This window comes from Perna viridis, chromosome 2, assembly GCF_037379345.1.
Source record: "Perna viridis isolate PV_CMFRI_1.1 ecotype Kerala chromosome 2, ASM3737934v1, whole genome shotgun sequence".
Taxonomy (NCBI): domain Eukaryota; kingdom Metazoa; phylum Mollusca; class Bivalvia; order Mytilida; family Mytilidae; genus Perna; species Perna viridis.
Genome location: NC_142446.1, coordinates 55136432 through 55158107, shown reverse-complemented (window position 1 = coordinate 55158107; position 21676 = coordinate 55136432). Strand labels below are relative to the sequence as shown.

General features: G+C 31.5%; 1 protein-coding gene across 2 annotated transcripts; it reads left to right on the top strand.

The window, feature by feature from the left end:
• The first annotated feature begins 4820 nt into the window (after window positions 1–4820).
• On the top strand, window positions 4821–19929 carry LOC148626106 (uncharacterized). 2 transcript variants are annotated; one of them, XM_088569760.1, is made up of 12 exons: window positions 4821–5059; window positions 11453–12009; window positions 13189–13376; window positions 13682–13789; window positions 14418–14511; window positions 15084–15133; window positions 15525–15692; window positions 15998–16192; window positions 16426–16521; window positions 17094–17351; window positions 18985–19064; window positions 19591–19929. In XM_088569760.1, exons 2-12 carry the CDS (start codon window positions 11634–11636, stop codon window positions 19769–19771), a joined length of 1794 nt encoding a protein of 597 aa, XP_088425886.1. In that variant the 5' UTR covers window positions 4821–5059; window positions 11453–11633; the 3' UTR covers window positions 19772–19929. The 2 variants fall into 2 exon arrangements, with proteins under 2 accessions (XP_088425886.1, XP_088425887.1); XM_088569761.1 differs by having other exon boundaries at window positions 11270–12009.
• Window positions 19930–21676: the final 1747 nt, after the last annotated feature.

The window sequence follows — 21676 nt, the reverse complement described above, 5'->3', positions numbered from 1 at the left end:
CCAGGACAAAATCGCTTCTCATAATTTATAAGTTTTATCATCATTTTTTTTCCTTTTTATGATTCATGCTAATAATGATTTATATAGACAAAATAATATCGTGAAACCTTATATTTTAAACGTTTCTTGTGAGAAAAGTAAATTTTGCCTTCATTTCGACCAAAATACCGAAGCATCAAAATGGAAATATTATTCAGCGATGTCAAATCCTAATAAATGGGAGAAATGAGAAAACAGGAAACAAAGACGATCTACGTTTAGAATGTAGAAAAAACAAATAAGATACAATTATGTACATACAAAAGAAAATTAGGAAAACAAGACAATACACAGTTAACTGAAATATTAATGTACAAAATTAGGAGTTACATCAGCTGCTACGGAAGGTTATGTATGTCCTGCTGCTAACGATACCCATCACTAGCAAAAAAGTTCAGTCAGGTAAGCGTTAAGTTCGTTGCTGTGTCAATACAGTAGGACTTGAAGGTTTCTTGCTTCGTCTGTTAGATACAAACTTCATATCGGTCAGTCAAAATATGATAACGACCATAAAACATCGTCAGTGATGATATCAACAAAGGCTGGACATGACCCTGTGTGAGAAGCTTATCTGACATTATTCCTACTCTTTTCGGTACGTCCATGCACGGCAGTAACGGATCAATTATGAAATGTATACTCTAAAGATTGAAGAATAGACATATAGTATTTTATTGATTCGATTGTTAGATTTTGTATATTTTTTTTTTATTTGGAGAGATGTTTCTGTTCCCGAATCTGTTTTCACGTGATTAAAGTCACGCTGCATTTCTAAACGGTACGTTGATTTATGACACACAATGTTTGCAACTATTTGCACTTGTATCATTGATTTTGCTAGCATATTTATAAATGATTTCTTAATACAGCCGACCGAAGTAGTCACTTTTTCAAAGTTTGTACAAATAAATCAGAATGTTTATTTCTCGTCATTGCTCTTCGTGATATGAATTCAAAGAAAATTACTGACTTCACAATATTTTCGGGTGCCCGATAAGTGTTTTATTACGGAAGATTTAACCATTATCGAAAACGAATCTCTGCGTAATATGCTTTCTAAAGGTCCAAAGTACCGTGAACCACGCTCCATAAATCGGAATTATAACTTTAAAGTTCTTATGGATGCCGTCGAGGACTATACAAGAAAACAGATAAAACGAGAACAAGAAGACATTGATTCTCTGTCAGAGTAGTTAAAGGCCGTGAGGTAATTTTGAAGCGAATAAAAGTTTTAAGTAGGTTAAAGAGTGCCAAGGCTACATCAGTTTTCAAAGACCCCGATGTAGCAAAATCATTGTCTACTATACATGACAAATATGTTGTCGTACCAGCAGACAAAGCCCAAAACAACATTGTTTTTTTCTGCAAAACGTTTTATATCCAATGTTTATTATCAGAGGTAGACGTAGACAATAATAGCAGTGATAGGACCTACACTGCTACCACTCTCTCCAAAGAAGAGATTGTGGAAAACCATAAATCTGTGCTATCCTCTTTTGGTCTTTCTACCAAGGACGATGATTGTGATTTACCGTCTATGTACTGGATTCCTAAACTTCACAAGAACCCATACAATAACGTTTCATAGCTGGATCTGCAAAATGTACCACTAAACCTCTCAAAGAGGGTCTACAGTCCTACCACAACACTTGTTACTCCCGTAGTGGTATTCATTCAATGTGGATCCTGAAAAATTCGAAAGATCTTTTGGAGACAATCAGTTCAAGACTATTATCTGAATATAATTTTAAAACCTATGATTTTTCAACACTGTATACTTCTATTCCCCATACTCAGTTAACATCCCGACTTAAAAACATTATATATCGTTGTTTTTCCAAAAAAGATGGTACACCTAGATACAAATATATAGTTCTTGGTAGAGATTCCTCATACTTTGTAAGAAATAATTCCAAATCATCTTCCAAATATACAGAGCAAGATGTTTATAAAATGCTGGAATTTTTAATCGACAACATATTTGTCCAATGTGGTGGACGTGTCTTTCAACAAACGGTCGGCATTCCAATGGGAACAAATTGTGCTCCTTTACTTGCTGACATATTCCTTCACTCTAATGAGGCCGACTTTATAGCTGATCTGATCAGAAAGAAAGAATATCGTTTGGCTAGATCCTTCAATCTCAGTTTCCGCTATATAGATGACGTATTATCTTTAAACAATCCTGATTTCGGGGATTTGATACATCGCATCTACCCAAAAGAACTTGAGATAAAGGATACTACAGACAGTGTGAAGTCAGCCTCATATCTTGACCTACACTTAGAAATCGATGGTAAAGGAAAACTATTGACCAAACTTTACGACAAACGTGATGACTTTTCATTCAAAATTGTCAACTTTCCTTTCATCTGTGGTAACATCCCTTCGGCTCCTGCGTATGGAGTGTTCATATCACAACTCATACGTTATGCCAGAGCTTGCCGAAACTACGCAGACTTTTTGTATCGCGCTAGAACTCTAACAAATAGGCATCTGGAACAGGGTTATGTTGCTACAAGATTGAAGTCATCACTACAGAAGTTTTATGGTCGTCATCATGAACTCGTGGATCGTTATGGTGTATCCATCAGCACCATGAAGACTAATGTATTCAACGGGTCATAGTTTTCCTTTCCTCGTTTGTCTACCCCGGACTTGACTTTTATGAGCAACTCAGTGGGTGTTTCTAGAAAAGCAGAGGACACTTATCCTACCGGTGCACCTGGTCCATGCTCCCAGTTTTTAGTGGAGTCCGAGTTGCTCATTTACTTTTATTACTTTGTATGTATGATTTTAGTTACTTTATGTTCTTTGTTGTGTATGTCTGTTTTCCATGTCTGGTCTTTGTCCCTGGATTACATTCTTTGATTACCGCTATAACCTTGGTTCCCTGGATTACATTCTTTTGATTACCGCTATAAGCTTGGTTCCCTTGATTATTCTTATGTATGTAATTTGGTCCATTACTGCTTAAAAATGTGTTTTATTACATTCGTTTTATCGTGAATAACCTCATTTTCACTTGCATATATTGAATCAAATTGTTCTGGGGTATATCATATTGTCATTTACAGGTCAACATTTGCCATTATATGCATCGTGTGGATGTTTATTTTTGAATTATTACAATGCTTAATACACTTTCACAATTCTCTGTTCATATGTAATATGCATGAATTATAGCTTATGAGAGTCTTCGACGTGCTACCTTGAAAGCTAATAATCTTTAACATTAAGTCATATAGTATATTTGGTTACTTTTTCTACATCAGTTATCTGGTAATTTCACGTAATATTCCATGCAAATTAGAAAAATGTACAAGTGGTACCAAAAATCCAGTCCATCGCAATGTTTTTGGTCACAAAGTGTACCATTTATGCCAGAGGTTTTTATACGAGTATGGTGTCACAGTATGCAAAACTTATTATAGACATCAAACCTTCAATTTTGTGAAAATTATTTGGGTTGATTTTTACATTATTAATACAAGAACGTGTTTGATTCAAGCACATTTTCACTTTAGGTTTCAAATAAGAATTAAATGAGTGCATTCAATACTTAAACAACAAGAGGATCAACGCTACAACGATCTCCCAGGTTGTATGATTGTATTATATACTTTTTGACAATTTTAGTAGGATATTAACATACTTAACTTACCGTTTTCGTAACATACTTAACTTACCGTTTTCGTCCCGGTTGAAGAATAAGAACATAAGACCTCAACAATTCTCCATCGTTTTATTTATTTATTTTTTTTTTTTTTGTTTTTGTTTTTTTTGTTTTTTGTTTTTTGTTTTTGTTTTTGTTTTTTGTTTTTTTTTGTTGCCATAAACTGTAGGATGGTGTAAAGCATTACATGAGTACAAACAAAATGCAAACAATGTAAAAATCGTTCTAATACTGAAAACCAATTTACTTTCGCGACATTCTTATTTTCGCGATTTAGGACGCCAAATCGCATCTATTACTATCTAGAAGATGTATCATATTACAAAGATACTTATTCTCGACGATTAATTTATGTGTATGTTTCTTGCTTGTGAAATATATCTCTTGCAAAAAATGAGTCTGTTTACAGTGCGGTAAAGGTTTATATTTAAGACAGAAAGAAAATAGAAGATACAGAAACACAGCAGAATGCCGAATGCCGTTTTAGAAACACGAACATATAAAATAAACTGTGGAATTCGTTATTTAACTAAAACATTAAAGTAAACAAAATGAGTTTATTACAAAGTTATCATAAAATTCAGAGAAGAGGCAGGTCCTGTTTGAATGCATCGACTTTTGATTGTATGTTACTTATTTAATATACTTCGAATCAGCAGTTATTTTTTATACTACAATTGTTGGTTGTTGGAGTGTTGTATTATTGTAATTAATAATAATAATAAGCAATGCACCGACTGTGGTAAGATGAAAGTCGTAGAACAGTATAAGAAGATTTTACAATGATGAACATTTGAGGCATAAATCCCCAACAAAGATCTGCGTAACAACAATCGCCTCAAAACAAAATAGTAACCAAGTTTCACTCTTTTGTGTTTTTACGACTAACTAACGGAGAATTAAAGCATTAGACATGTATTCAAAGTTGTAAATTCAATGTCATTTGAAAATGATTTATATATTGTGGTACTTAGGCTGATGGGAGAACATGATCCTCATATCTAGTGTTATTTCTTACAACATAAAGAAACCTTTAAATGCCATCTTTTTACAATCAGAAGTAGTATCGTTACAATCAACATTTAAAATGTTGTTTAGTCCAGAGTTTTAAATCTATGGGACGATCAAGGTCCACGTGATTAATTTTCTAAATCAAAGCCAATCTGCTTATGTATTGGACTGTTTATTTACCCGACGATGAAACGATTCCTTATCGTACAATAACTGATGGCCTGGATCATTAAACTTCAATAATTATTGCAGGTTTATTATCATATTGCAGAAATGATGTTTATACATGTGCATTTATTAGTCCTAAACTGACGAAACAGACCCGCGTTTAAAGTAAGTATGCTTTTTTTTCTTAGTAATATGGTAAAATTAATTCTGTCAAAAATATTATACTTGATTTATATATTTCTTAGCCATTTTGTTATTTTAAAAGAATATCACAACAAACATATAGAACACTTTTCCACTTTTGAAATAAAATTGTTTTAAGTCTAAACCTGAACATGAATTGACCGAATAAAAGAAGGTATCTATATATACAGTAATATTGTGAAATGAACTTAAACACCTAATGACTTGATTTTGTGTTCTTACATCCAAGCATATACTGAATTTCTGTTCCTTATAAACGCAAGACCTATGCACGCTATTTAACAATACTTTGAAGACGGAAATTATTCTTTATATCTTTATTCCTATACGGTCCAGCTGCAGTCCTGTTTAAAGTATCATTGAAATTATGATTTCATAACCGCTTTTATTTTTGTCAAATGAAGTCGAAGAAACACTGCATTGAAATATAGGCTTCATAGGACTACTCATTGTAGTGTCATGAAATAGCCTAATTACAACTCAAAATAATAAAGCAAGTCAATATCGTATTTGCATTTAACTCATGGTCCTAATTGAATGATTGTTGATTCGAGTTTAGTAACAAGTGATTAAATGGTATTGTGTTAATCTCTGAAGTCTTGATAATACCGATTCCATAACAGCTATTGTGGATTCATGACGTACATCCGTAGAGGTAACATATTTTTCTAGTCTTTGTTTATTCTATATGACAACAGGGGTGGGTCCAGATATTGTAAAATAAGTGGAAGGAAGAAGATCATGGCTATCATTTGCCCATTTCTGCCCAATTTGTACACGAAATTACCTTTCCAACAAAAGAGAAAGCCACTAGATAAATAGTTATAAAAGTGTATGTTTTATATTTGGGTTAATGCTTTAAAAGCGCGACAGTGTGCTTGTTTCAAAGATCTATTGAATGAATTTGAAAAGTGATGAAATTTTTTATAATTGAAAAGCTTTTTATTTAGTACACTACTATGCCCTACTTGCTTGTCTTTTCCTATTGGTTGTTTGATCTTTTTATATAATGCATGAACCCCAGAGCTCAATATTTGACTATCAACTGTGCTTCCAAAACCTGAAGTTGACCTAGATTTAATTATCACCACCGGTATTTAACTGTATACAACTGGTCCTGTTCATAAGTAGTGTATCTTTTACATTTTAATGCTGCACTTTGCATTAATATATAAAACGTGTCATTTTTGGAAGACAAAATTACAGTCCTCTACTTTTTTTCATTTTGACTAGAAGTGTAAATCCATTTCTATTGTCAAGTGAAAAAGCAAGACTTCTTAAAGTTTGACACTAATTGTGTTGATAAAAATGTCAACATTATGAAAAAGGGTAACCTTTCAATAGAGACAAGAATTCATTTTCTGTAAGCTATATCTCTGAATATCATTCAAAATGTTTCAAAAATCGCATTTCTTTAAAAATAAATCTGATCAGTTATCAATCCATCTGTGTTCCAATATAAAATGTTAATCAATACTTGTTCCCTGTATAATTGATAGACTTGTTCATTTCTTCTCCATTCTATTGAAATGTTTTGTTTAAGAAAGTACATTTAGATTTATATCTTATGATATATGGTAGTGAATTGGGACACTTTAATTGTGCAAGTCAGGGTAGTTTTTGATATTATTTCTAATTAAATTCGACAGGTGATCAATCTCGTAATAGAATTGATCGCTCAGTTATGTAATACTTCACCATTGGATGGTTTCCTCCAATTCATTCTTTCCTCGTTGTAGAAACTTAAGAATTCTACTAATATATTCTTACAGCGAAACACTATATATCATGAATAAACCATTAACACTGCTGAAAAGAGATGCATAATTAATTTATCATACTTGACTCAAATATTTTTTTTCAAAGTACATGACATTATGATCATGACATCACTTACTTCACTGCGGTAAAAAAGAAAAACAAATCTGCAAAATTTAGAAAGAAACATTAGCTGAAACTAACTGATATGTTTCGTAAAAGGAAAATTGCAATTTGTTAATTTAAATTTATTCTACTATTGGTATAATTGAACTGGTTTAAATGCGCATGAAAGTGTCTCATACATCTATAGGCTGAGTGTTCGTCTTTTATTTTGTATGATTGAATATTATTATTGTTATCATTATTGATAAAGAAATGAAATGTTGGGGAAATCGTGTAATGTTTTGAATCCTACTAGAACCATACAATCCATAGAAAGTAAGAATTAGGCAGTGGGTGATTCATTATGAAAACAAAACCAAAAAAAAAAAACATTTCTTTTTCAAAATGTTATCTGAAATGCAAAAATGGCATATATTTCTTTATTAAGTGCCAATAATTTTATGAAATGCATTGCCATTTCGTCATCAGGGGAGTTAATTCACTTCCCATACCATTCTATTCTAAATTTTAACTTCACTTTCTGCATCTTTTGACACGTCAATGATGACAAAACTGTCAATTTGTCTTCAAAAGACCATAAACTATATGTCTATAGAACCTTGGTTCGCTTGATTACTCTTACAGATTCCAGTACTTAGATATCGAATTTTAGAACGACTGTAACATGTCCTCGACAAACACAAAACTCAATTAGTGTTCATAAGAAAAATAATTCTATTTCATATTCTATTTTATGAAAGAAAAATTATCCAAAGTAGCTTCAATGTAGTAAACATATGCTCACCTTGAATTTTGAAATGTTATTACTTTTAAATTATAACCCTACAAAATTTACAACAGTTTGCTCCGGATTTAACTACTTAAATGCTATTTATCTTATCAAATGTTATGAAAATTGAGAACTAGTGATAGGTTTGTTAAATACAATTTTAAAAGTAATTTTGATTGTACAACTTCTATTTAAGTACCTAGCTTAACCGAACTATAATTCCATTACATAGGAGTACATATATTGAGCTTTCAAAAAGCGCTTCTTTGACCTTCATATAAGCGATATTACCTTTCTGAATAGTAATATGCCAAATCTCTGTATTGGTATTTCCATTTGCACTATGAGAGCTAATTTGTTTACCGTGTCGTCCGTCTTATTCTTTCTATAAAAACAGAGGACGCTCAAACTACCATTGCATTTGGTCCATGCTCCCAGTTTTTAGAATGAGTCCGGATTGCTCGTATACTTTTTTTGTTATTTCATGGGTTTTTTTTTATATGTGTCTATTTTTTGTGTCTATTCGTTATCCATTGATTTCTGTTTAACTGCTGTTGAAATCCTGGTTCCCTTGATTTCCCTTTAAGTACCATTCTGTGTAAGAATCAGGCAATAGGTGGCACATCATTTTCCCTAATTTAGTAATTTTTGCTTAAAATATATTCAGTACATCTAGAAAACAATAATAAAAAAAAACAATTTAAGTTTACTTAGAAGCATCTATTACGTAGATATTTTTTGACTGTCTATATAGAGAAACAGTGCGGGAACATTTTCCTGCCATTTTTACGTAGTGCATTTCAAGTAAATTTGACCCATCTATATCTTAAAAAGGCAAATTTTAGAAACACTTTGATGGTTATTTCTGGCGGTTATCAGGTATAATTAATTGGTTTATGCAATAAAATCTCTGCGTTTGTTTCCTTCATGTGCCACACGTTATATACATTTTGCCCGATTCTTAGACGGAGAAGTACTTTAAAGTAATAATTTGCTACTTCTACGGATGAAGTAATTGATTATCTAAATTTTTCAAAAATATAAATATAAATTCATATACAATGAAACCTGTCTAGGCCGAACACCGAATAATCTGAAACCCTGTCAAAACCAGACACTTTTTAAAGGCTCTTTATTATAATCTAAATGCATTTAGAACCTTGGTAACCTGTCCAAACCAGACACTTAATGTATTTTGAACCTTGGTATTCCAAACACCTGTCTATACCGAACATATCTTATAGTCAAAAAGGTTTTCCGTTTAGACAGGTTTATGCTGCATCAAATCAAATCATAAGTGACCAATAACATATAATCAATAAAGGCGAACAGCGGAGAAATAATTTTAAAATAACCATAGCCTTGCATTTAAATACCATTTATTACAAGTAAATATATATGCCAACAATATACAGGTGTCAGAACGTTATATTTCCCAGGGTCTCAGGCCTTTGTTTTATCTTTCCTTGGACTTGAGCCATTCGAGACAATGTTCTCACCTGATTTCATCGACATTTTAATAAGTTTAATAAGACCTTTGCGACCTTCGATATACTTTATAATCTAGTCTGTTTGAGAGACTGCTCATGTAAAAAAATCAGGCAGATCCTATGATATGAGTGGCACAGGGTAAATTTTTATCCAACTATTTTTTTTTTATCCAATGTATATATCATATGTAAGTCAAATAGTATTTTAAACTTTGTTTTAAATCGACAGCTCAGAAATTGACTTTAAAATACCCTATTAATGCAACCAAATTTTGCTCCAATTAAGGAGTTATCTCCCCCTTTTTAAATGAATTTCAATGCTTTCTATGTAATTTATTTCTCTTTCATCGTTGAAGTTATTAAATAAAAAAAACCCAATTTTAATTTTAAATTTTTTTATGCATCTGTGAGGCATGAAATGGATTTTTTTTAATTAAATTTGTCATATGCTACCCACTGCCTGTGTTTTGCATGGACTTCCTCACAAGTCTGTCAGAATACAGGGGTAGCAAAGTATATTGAATATATAGTAGATTAATCATTGTTGAATGAATAAACAAAAACTAATTTAGATTTAACTGTTGGTAAATAAAAAGGTAATTGGCACATGTGTAATGTTGCTATGTTGGAGATTTGTGTTAGTCTCGCTAATTTTATTTTCATTCTATATTCACTTATTAGATTCAAAGCTATTGGAAAAACAATAATTTTCTAGCTCGTTAACATTTCCTAGCCTTAACCTAAGAGATTAAAATACTTCGTTACAGATATACTACTTTTTTGCTACATGCTTTTTTAAGGATATTCGTTGCTCTGATTAAGAATAACAGGGACTTCAAAAGGTTGTGAAATTTTTAAAGATATCTCATGCTAGAACAAAATAAGTAGAAAAAATGATGGACCAGTGTGATAAGTATTTGACATTTTGGCGTGAATATTATTTCCCTTGATTTTTCCATATATTTTAAAACACTAAAGAAATAACAAAGATAAAAAAAATATAAAAAAAATCCCAAATAACATTTTCAGGTGTGTTTAATGAAATGATAAAAAGTGGGAGTCGTCACTGGATAAAAAATGTTAATGCTATGAAATTGATAAATCCATAGGAAATGACTGAATATGAACAGCGAACATCCTTAACTTGTTATAACGGATAATAAAATGTTACGATTTAACAACGTTCTAAAATGAAATAATCTGGGAATCACTATTTTTTTACTGTTTTCAAAACAAAGACTAATTTGGTATAAGATTTGCATTTCTTTATTAAAAAACGAAAGGGTCATATCAGTTGAACTATTGTTAATCCTTTCAAATGAACTTAAATTTTATGATTTTTTTTCTTTCATACTGTCTATTAAAGTATATCTTGGAATAACATGTTTGCATATAGATGGAAGTACAGTAGGGTTTGTTTTATCTAACACTCTTTTTAGGCCAATTTTTCATTCATATGAGCAAAATAAATACTTTAAATAGTAAATGGTCATAGCAATCGAACAAAACTCATTTATTCTATGAACCTCACGGTGTAGATGACTACATTTGTTTATGCTAATGACACAGGACTTTGTTTCTTCGAGACGCATTTTCTTTGTACATTCAAGATCAGTATCATCGAACATTATCTCCCCTATAACCCATATATTGCTATTTATCCTTGTGTTATTCTTGATTTTTAATTTCCTCAAATCGTACCAAATTGTGAAATATGAAGAATAAGATGCACGCGCGCGCACCTGAATTGAGCTTTTAAAGCTAGGGTTCTTCAAATACACCGTATGTGTGTGATTTTCCCCATTTTATAAACATGCTTATTATCTGCCGTATTCATCTTTGACATTTTCACGTTGTTTCTATCGCATTAATTCAATTCATTTCATAATTTACCACGATTTCTCAACTATATTAAAACTTAGGTTCAAATTTAACATACAAAAGGTTCAAAAACGCGTTGTACTTTAAAAACAAAACAAGAGATTAAAAAACATTTCAAGCTAAAAGAAAATACTTATCGTTTTACAGTTCATTTAAAGACCAGAAGATTACCATTGGTTGAAGAAGTGAAATGTGTGCGTGAAGAAAACACACGTACATGGAACAATATATGATACTTTACCTTTGATTCATTGCGATTTAAATCCATAAATTATTCACGTCCGTTACATCTTTTTATTGGTGATTATTTGCACGTTATTTGTCTTTCAGGGGGATATATTTGTAATCCTTTGCATTGTTAATAGAATGGAGTAGTGCTAAATTGAACCGAGTTGGTAAAATATGTAAGTGGAAGAATAACGGGAAGATTATAAATTGACTGCAAATTGTCAACAGAAATTTAACGTAAATAGATAAATTGGAAAATGTAGAAAACGTTCTCATATTGTCGATGATGACTGCGTATGTTCAAGTAAAATCAACATCACCAGGAACAAACAATAACAGTAAAAGACATAAGAGGGCGACCATATTGTCTCCTCTTCCAGAAAACAGCGATGAAGAGGATGTTCAACCCAAACCTCCATCTTTAGAGGATTTTCTTCCAAGGGAGCAGAAATTCTTTTTAACCGAGGATATACAAGTTTTTCATGAGAAACCTGGGGAGCCTGTTTCTTCTGAGGAAATAACATTGAATATAGGGCTTAATGGTGATGGAGACTGTTATGTAGAAGATGACTTTTTAGAAGATGATTTTGTGTCAGATGATAGTTATATAGAATCAACAGATGAAGAATATGACACGGATTTAGAATTCAACGAAGACGGTAAAATTTAACTAGAAGCAAAACAAATTTTATCATAATGTATAAAAGAACACATTTTTTTTTAAATGATTGTGTGCAGCATTTTGTTTTTTATACAAGAAATGCGTATCGTGCATGATTATTTAAACTATTTGTTGGTACGGTGAAATTATCCATGCGACTATTACCACCTACTGTCTCTTTTAATTTGTAATAATATTTTTATAATGTCTACAGACATATGTGATTTATTGGCCCTGTATTAAACCTTTAAACATGAATTTCAACAATGTTACATTTGTAATTATAAACTGTCACAGATTTTTTTACATTTAATGAACTGTAAATTAATGAAATAGACATATGACGTACTTGATTTGTACGTTCCAAAAATAAAATCGGAATTTCTTCTAAATTCTATAATATATTGATTAAAGATGGTATCCGTTCTAAAACCAGAAAGTGGCACATGACAATTTTTGTTTTCAAACATTTTCTCCCATTTCATATTACAAATGCAGCCTTTTTCAAAGTTAAATATTGGTTTTGGAGTAACTGCAACGATAAAAGAGCAATAAATAACATAGAAAACTTAGAAATGAATTGAGAAAAGGGAGATAACTCTTTAATTTGAGCAATCTTTGATTGTTTTGTTAGGGAACTTTAAATTCATTTTCTGAGCCATTCATTGTCTATTCAACACGGACTTCTTAATTTTTTTTTGGACATGCATATGGTATATACGTTACATTAGAACAACATAAAAACAAATCAGGTGGGTACAATTTACCCTGTGCCACTCATATCATAGTAGCTGCCTGATTTTTACAAGGACTTTATTTTAAGAGTTAACAAGAGTTGTTTTTGATAAAAAAAAAAAAGGTCTTATATGCAGATGAAAATTGTGTCAAATAAATTATGATATATACGACACATACGATATTCAACTTACAAGAGACTGTGGAGGTAATTTGGATATAAATTGTCATTATTTTTCAATATTTCGTCGATTCGTTTGGTTTTATTCGTTGATTCACCAGATATTCCTATTTTCAAATGAAATATCGGGATTTGTATTCCAATCCGCTGAGAAACACGAAACAAAGATCAGAATTTCCACAGTGTAATGCTATTTCTGGACCAACAAAACATTCAAACTGTTCAAGCAATCGATATATATTTAGCTATTAACCATTACAGAACTGTTGCATCCAACAAGAGCAGATTACCATGACACGACAGGAAAAACCAAGTACAAAAAAGTATGTGAGGATATGGGTATCCATCCTGTCTCCTATATTGTCAATAACTTAGAACAAAAAGAACTAAAACTAAGATTCCACGGGCTTGATAAACAGAGTTTGAAAGCAATATCAGTCCCTTTAGAGGTAAGTGTAACATTGCTATTTCGTGACTGAAGACCATATCTCAAAAGATTTTCATGTACGATGTACGTCTTCACTTACAAATATTACTAAACTGAATTGTAATGAATATATTCAATGTTTAAATGCCATTTATGAAAGAATCGATACAGTATGTTTCAACGTGTACGAAGAGAGTCGTAAAAAATATAATTCTTCGAGTCTTGCAGATCCACTACATGAAATATAAGTTTGAAAGATTTATCCAAGAGGATATACAATTTAAAAAAAAACCAAATTGTTGACAATGCAAACTCTTGTGTTTACAGACAAATACCAATGTAGAAGTATTGAATTTACAAGGGAACAACATAGATGCAGAAGGAGCTAAATGCTTATGTAGAGTTCTAAGAGAGAATCTTTTTCTGACAGAAGTGGTAGGTATCATATAGTTATAAAAAGACAGCTATCTTAAAATCAAACAATTGATAAATTGACCCTAGTTTTGTAGAATTTAAACTGCTGAACAGGTCAGCTGAATAACAGTAAAACCTTTAAAAGTAGTTTTAAGTAGCACTCCAGCTAAGAATCATGCAAAATGTGATTCATGGGTAAAAAGCCTACATATTTTTATTTTTTATATTTTGTTTGAATTGCCATAGTAAACAGAAATTAACATTCAGTTTTTCATATAACCCATGTTCATAAGAGATAAAAATTGTATAGAATGCACTGTAAATTTCAAAATAAAGGAAGATAACTCTGTAAATGACACTCAAATACAATATACTCTATTAGATTTTCAATGTTGATTATCTCCTAAGAGCAGATTTGATTGAATAATTACACATTTCATAGTATAGACCCATAAAACAACTTAATTACAAAAATAAAAATATGTAGCCTTTTTTGGGTGTATCACATTTTTCAGATTTTGCATGATTCTTACAAAGACAGCTACTTAAATCATCTTTCAACAAAAATGTTTCCTGATTCGACTTACCATGTATTCTCGTATGTCAAGTAATAGTTACCATAGTTACACACATGTATCAAATATTTCAGGTCTTATCAGAAAACAAGATTGGAACTGATGGTGCTATTTCTTTATGCCAGTTTCTTAGAAACAACAGGAATTTGGTGAAAGTTGATCTTACAGGTAAACAGTTTGATATTTAGAACGTTTCATAATTCAGAAAAGTATAAATGGCTAAATGATAACGTTTAATGATGAAATTAACAGGAATACATTTCCTTGTAAAAAAAAAGAAAGCATCCAATAAACATTTCTAGAAGTGTGTTTAATCTATACTCTAGCACTTGGATAAAAGCTAGTTTATGAAGGGTTTATAACAAAATGATCGAACCACAGGTGCTTGCTCCCACTATCAAATATGCAGCCCCACCCTCGGATCAAATCTAGGCAATAGTCAAAAGGAATTGTCAGAAAGCAAGTTCGTATAATAAATGGCAATATCCGGGTAAAAACTGGATAGTTGAAATCCAACGCAATAGTCTTGACTTGATACAGGTATTTCCAATAGGGGGTTTTGTTTTGGCGTATTAAGCCTCCCACGTCCATTACGATTGATTATTACCAACATAGTTGAACATAAACGGGCAGCATAAATTGAAACCGGTCAAAATTGGTAGAATCTGTTGTCAAAACAGTACAAAAGATATGAAAAATTTCATGTGCATGATTATAACGGTGCTTCTTCTTTATTTTAGGAAACGATATTGGAGATTCTGCTGGACAAAGTTTTTGTGATGTTCTTCAGGTATTATCTTGAACTATAGAGGCTTTGAAACACTTATGGTGTTAGATATTTACATGAATTATCAATTGCACCATTTCATGATAATATGATTTTAGTAAAATATGTATTCCATACCGTTATCTTATAGTATAAAAATCGAGAATAAATAAAATCGGACTTTTAATTATAATGTTATTTGTACAACACAAATAAGCCTTATGGTTTTATTGTTTGTTTTTTTTTTTTATAAATAATTATTATGTTTTAAATCACTATTTATCTCAACGTTCTGCAATTAGATACTGGCAGTAAATGTGTTGCTTATTAGTTATTTTAGTAATTGACGACTAAAATAAAGGTATAAAATATTTTATATGTGTAATATCTATAAATGTTTTATTTGGCAACGCAGGGAAATCGGACTCTCAAAGAATTGCTACTTTGTAACAACAGTTTTGAAGAGGGCGCAGCTCGTTGGTTTAAAGAGGGTTTGTCTGATAATGAATCCCTGGAAGTTGTAGACCTCAGCTGGAACCAATGGAAAACTAAAGGAGCCGTGTGTCTCGCTGAGGCAATAGAGGTAAAGCACACAGCATAAAATTTAGTTCCACATGCATCAAAAAGAGCGGTTCAGTATTATACTATATTATTGTATAGATAATAATTCAAATAGGAATCCTAATGAGGTTTTTGTTTTACTTGAATCCTACCCTGAGACTGGATGAAAAATGAAAATAAAAAACCATTAGACGAGACCCATCGTCAATATTTGAGAACATTATCATATCAATTTGAAACTGAAGTATTGTGTAGAGTTATATTCAAACTCCCTATTCATAAAAAAATTCTAGTAGCATTACATTGTACTTTTCTTTTTGTATATAGGAAAACATCGGCTTACGGCGTGTTCGAATGGTTATGGCTGGTCTGGGAAAACTTGGTGCCCAGGCTATTGCAGACGCTCTGGATAATAATAGAACCTTGCTTGAACTCGATATAAGCTTTAACAGAATACCAATTGAGGGGGCAAGATCTATAGCATCCGGGCTCCAAAGTAATGACGTTCTTCAAGTTTTAAAGGTACGTTTTATTTTCCTCAAATCCATACTCATCTAAAATTTTGACCAATCAAATCTTTTGAAATCGAAGATTTGAGAAAAATTTCAATTTGAATTTTTTTATGAAACTCAGGCCTGACCTCATATAGTTGTTGTCCAATTTTAAATTTGAAAATGCATAAATCAGTCGTAACAAAAGTGTACTATTAGAACTGTGAACGATATGAGGAAAACAGTTCATGTTTTTGATTGTAGATTGGAAACAACCCGTTTGGGTCAGACGGTGCTATGTCTATGTTAGAAGCAGTAGAGAGTAATGAATCGTGTGCAATAAAAAATCTAGACTTTACCGTAAGTGCATATTTATTAATTTAAAAAAATATAATTCAGTGTATTCAAAAGAACTATCATTTCCTATGATTTATCAGTACGAACATCAGTGTGTGCTTTTATATCTAGATCTTAATAAGAAATAGTCCTAACTTACAAAAGAACACAGACGACGATGAATTATCATGCCATCAATAAAACGTCTGCACCAACTTTGCCCGATGGCAATTTTGTGCCGCCTATTTGTATTGTAATATACAAAATACAATTAGCCGTTATAAAAGCCGAAGGGGGGCACAATAAATCTGGTTTAACCTACCGTTTCCATCTATTATGACTGTTACAAATCAGGATAATTACTATTGTTTTCAGCTTCCCGGTTTTTGACCAGGTATAGACATTTGTTTTATAGACTTTTCTTCTTTTTCTTATGTTTATGGCGTTTGTCTATCAACCCAGTTATTTGTTATTACCTGATATTTACGGATCCGGTGTTATTTTTACACTGTAGCTTCTAAATAAGATCAAAGTCAGAGCGTGAGAGTTGACAAACATGATTTTTTTTCATTATGGTATCATTGTTTGCTTTGCAGAATGTAATGGTAAAGATAGACTTTAAAAAGATGCAGGATAAACTTGTTTCTGAAAGAAACATGATAATCATCAATGAAGGAGTGCTTCCAGACACGCATACAGATCCGGAGACATTTGCTAAACATACAGCCTTCCGTAAAAATCCCATACACGCTTTCAGATGTTATGCTTTTGAAGCCGGAGTGAATTTACATAATGTTTTTAATACAGAAAATGACATTACACTAACAATTAAAGACTTCAAAGATCTCCTTAAGGTTTGTTTTAGTTTAATTATGCAGTCATGTCAATTAGTCAATTACGTGAAATAGTTATAGCCGGAAAAGCGCCATTTCACCCAGACAGCAAAGACAAACATTATGATAAAATTGTAATAAAAATTACAAGTATTCTTTTCTACGTTTGTAAGTGGCTTGTTAACAAACTGTATTTTTTTTCACAATAATAAAAATGTTTGAACCGCATGAAATGGAACTTTAGAATTTGCATAAAATTGCAAAACGAAAAAAAAATAAATAAAAGCTTAAATTCAACAGCTAGTTAAAAAAGCTTAAATTCAACATTTGCAAAATATAAAGTAGTAGAAAGATTTGGTTTGTTAACATTAACACCTTGATTAACATTATATAGAGCTAAAAGTAAACAAGGCTTACGTGTTGATCTGAAAATTGCAATTAATCTTAAGAAACCTTAGGGCGAATATTTATATTTTTGGTTTCTTTTGATTTTTTTCTTAATGGTATTTATCACGGGCTTATTTCTAACCACAAGACTTAACTAAACGAGATAATTGTTCTGAAAATCACTGCCATTAGGATAAACAATGTGGTTAAGTTATTAGAAGATAATTTGGAGTTGCGACAATTTCAATTAAAAATGTATTAACAAAACATCGTGGAATGATCAATAAGACTAAATACATGATCGATTTCCGATCAGGCTGTAAACTATAATCCAGATTAAGATTTTGGATTTGTTAAAGATTTGCACAAAATCCTCAGACTACTTAAGGTGACAAAAGTGCTTGTAAATGTAGGTTAGAATATTGAGGTTAATACGCTAAGTAAAATAAGTTTATTCCACTCCAATATATAATAGTAACCTTAAAGTCCTCGAGTTTTAATAAAATATTCGTTATAATATCGCGTATTTACATTTTTGTCTGCTTTATTCATAGACAAATATGATGAATATAATATTTGACTAAATAATAAAGCCTTGTTCACATTTTCAAATAACAAAAGAAAAGAAAGAGGAAAAGATATTTTAAGGCCCACATAGTCAATCTTCGTTTTTATTAGACCAGTTTCCACTTAGTTGTGGATCAACTCTATCCGTTCGTGTATTTTGACTTGTATTCAATTTGGCAAGATCGGTGCTGGATTAGGCATCCTGTTTCGAAACATTTAATTTTGAGTACTATTCGTAAATAGTTTACTTCTGAATCTTGAACTCCCTAAATATTTTCTTCTAATACTGCTTAATTAATCCTTGAAATACATGTGCAACATGCACCGAAATATACAATACGGCTGGTATTTTTGTGAAAAATCATTGTGAAATATGTTTAGGCATATGTTTCTATCCACGTGTATTTCCGATTATAACAACTATGTTTATAAATTATACGACACCTTCTTCATCATATCAGTTTTTGTTATGTTTGATTCGCACGTTTTATTAGTTCGTGAATAACGCACTAATTACGGTATGGTGAAGTCATTTTTAGCGTGCGAGTTGTCTAATACCGATAGAATTTGAAATCAGAATTAAATGGTTGAAATTGCAGTATTAAATTCACGATTTGTATGTTTGCGTGTGTTTTTAAAGTAATTTGTAAACCGCAAATTATTCAAATTATAAAAAAAAAACTATTCTATGTGATTACAGGGTGCAAGGATCGACCTCCAGGAACCACATTTCACGTTATTAACGAAGGCACTGGAAGACAACGGGACACTTTGTTATTGGTAAACTTTCAACGCAAAGATACCAACATTTATTCATTCTATCAATTTGAAGAAATTAATTTTAAGTCAAGCTTAGAAATATACATATTTTTTTTGGATTTATTTGGACGTCAGATACTCGAATGTTTTGTACCCGATATTTTTCAAAACTTTTTAATTAACTTTACAGAATTGTTTTTCGTCGGTCACATGTTAAAGTATATGATATCGGCTGATATTTCATACGGCTAATAATTGGATAATTCAGATACCGTTTTTAGCACATCAAAAAACTCATGAAACAAGGGTGATCTACAAAAACAATCTAGCGAACATAATAAAATACAAGTATATATAAAAACAAAAGGTAAGGAAAACAAGACACTAAAAAAAAAAAAAAAAAAAAAAAAAAAAGCGTACTGTACATCAACCTTTCTTTATTGAAGAAAAGATAAACAGGGTTTCAGGGTTTGTGCATTATTGATAATACTTATTTTTGCTTTCTATACTTATGAGTTATGATGTGATTATTATATTTTTTCAATAGGAGGTTACTAGAATCGAATTACAATGACGAGGATGGATCTATGGAAAGTGGACAGCCAGGAAAACCTAGAGTTTCAATTAAATTTCCAGAAAACGAATCTGGAAAGGGCAAGAAGTCTGCAAAAGAACGAAATAAATCTGGAAATTCAATTAAAAAGAAAAAGAAATCCAAGAAGAAATGATTATGTCCATCATTTAGGCAGTGCCATAATAAGTAATGCCCATTTCATTTATTACTCATTAAAGTATAATTCATGCCTACTGAGGCTTTTAGATGTTTATATAAGCGCTTTCATGACCATATTGTTGTTATTTATGTTATTAAAATATTCAAACGGTTTACTGGATTATGTAAAATAATTCTTTAATTGCAAATATGATGAACTAATGCAATCAATTGATGGCAGAATATTTGAATGAATATTTGTTTTTATTGCGAAAGTATAAACATACATGTACTGCGACAAACAAACACAGATATAAAATGAAAAATAACAGATGGCAGAGAACAATGTAAATGGTATATACTACGTAATAATATGTGATCTGACATCATACAAAGAATGTAATCCAGGGACAAAGACCAAACATGGAAAACAGACATACACCACAAAGAACTTTAAGTAACTAAAATATTACATACAAAGTAAGAAAAGCAAATGAGCAACTCGGACTCCACTAAAAACTGGGAGCATGGATCAGGTGCACCGGTAGAGTAAGCGCCCTCTGCTTTTTTTTTATAGAAACACCCGCCGAGTTGCTCATAAAAAGTAAATCCGGGGTAGACGAAAGAGGAAAGGAAAACTATGACAAATAAGTTTTCAAAGTGCAGATGGATACACAGTAACGATCCACGAGTTCATGATGGTGACCATAAAACCATAAAACTTCTATAGTGGTGACTTCGAAACATAACTTTGTTCCAGAGGCCCAACTGTAAGAAGTCTAGCGCGATACAAAAAAAAATAGTCTACGTAGTTACGGCAAGCTTTGGCATAACGTATGAGTTGGGATATGAGAACTCCATACGCAGGTAAAAGAAAAGTAGACAATTTCGAATGAAAAGTCATCACGTTTGTCGTAAAGTTTGGTCAATAGTTTTCGTTTACCATGCATCGATCTCTAAGTGTATGTTGACTTCACAGTGTCTGTAGTATCTTTTATCTCACGTTCTTTAGTGTAGATGCAATGTATCAGATCCCCGAAACTAGAATTGTTAAACGATAATACGTCAAAACTAACGAAATACTTAAAAACTAACGTTAGGAAATGACGATGATACTGCTTATAGAGTATTAGTAAATAATTTGTGGTATAATCATTGAATATTTGATATAGAACACACTGAACAGAGAGGTACCTTGGATACGCAAAACTGATTAAATACGTTGTACTTGCTTCCATAAATGTTTCGGGCATCGGTAATACTTTGTGAGTGAATTCTGACAAAAACCAGAACACATCTGTATCATGCAATCTGCTCAAACACATGATTACAAGTAGAAATGTTTAGAATGAAATTGCAAAGTTTTCAATCATGAACACTTGGGATGCAATGATTTTCATGAAAGTTTGTGTTCTTGGCATTATACGGTTTTAACATTGAGACAAATTTCCCAATCACCAACACAATCGCTCTTATGCCTAAATTACGAATTAATCATTTTTCAGACTAAATCCAATCGTAAGATATCTCGGTATTGCCGACACTTATTTGTTTTTAAAGAATGTATAACAATTAATTCAGATTCTTGATCTCAATGCTCCATCCCATATGAACTATTCCCCAATGCACAATATCCCTTTAATAATTAACCTATTGTCTCATACCCAATCCCAAATTGCCCAATACCTCATAGAATGAAAATTTAGACCGGTAATGTTTGTTACACTACCATGATAGCTAATGTATGGTACTGTCGAACAACTGGAAGCAAATCTGAATTTTTTTATCAAAGACATATCTATTTCTTAATTTCATGTAATTGTGGTAAATATTAATGTCACTTTTCATTATGTTCATTGAATGTATGATGAGGTTTATTTGTCAATCGTAGTTAACAGTTAAATTACATTAGAGTGAAAAA

Excerpts from the sequence above, each read along its gene's own strand:
- LOC148626106 (XM_088569760.1), top strand. The coding sequence starts at position 11,634 with ATGATGACTGCGTATGTTCAAGTAAAATCAACATCACCAGGAACAAAC. Across the intron at positions 13,377-13,681 it reads CAATATCAGTCCCTTTAGAG|ACAAATACCAATGTAGAAGT; the intron begins GTAAGTGTAACA and ends TTGTGTTTACAG. Across the intron at positions 17,352-18,984 it reads ACTTCAAAGATCTCCTTAAG|GGTGCAAGGATCGACCTCCA; the intron begins GTTTGTTTTAGT and ends ATGTGATTACAG.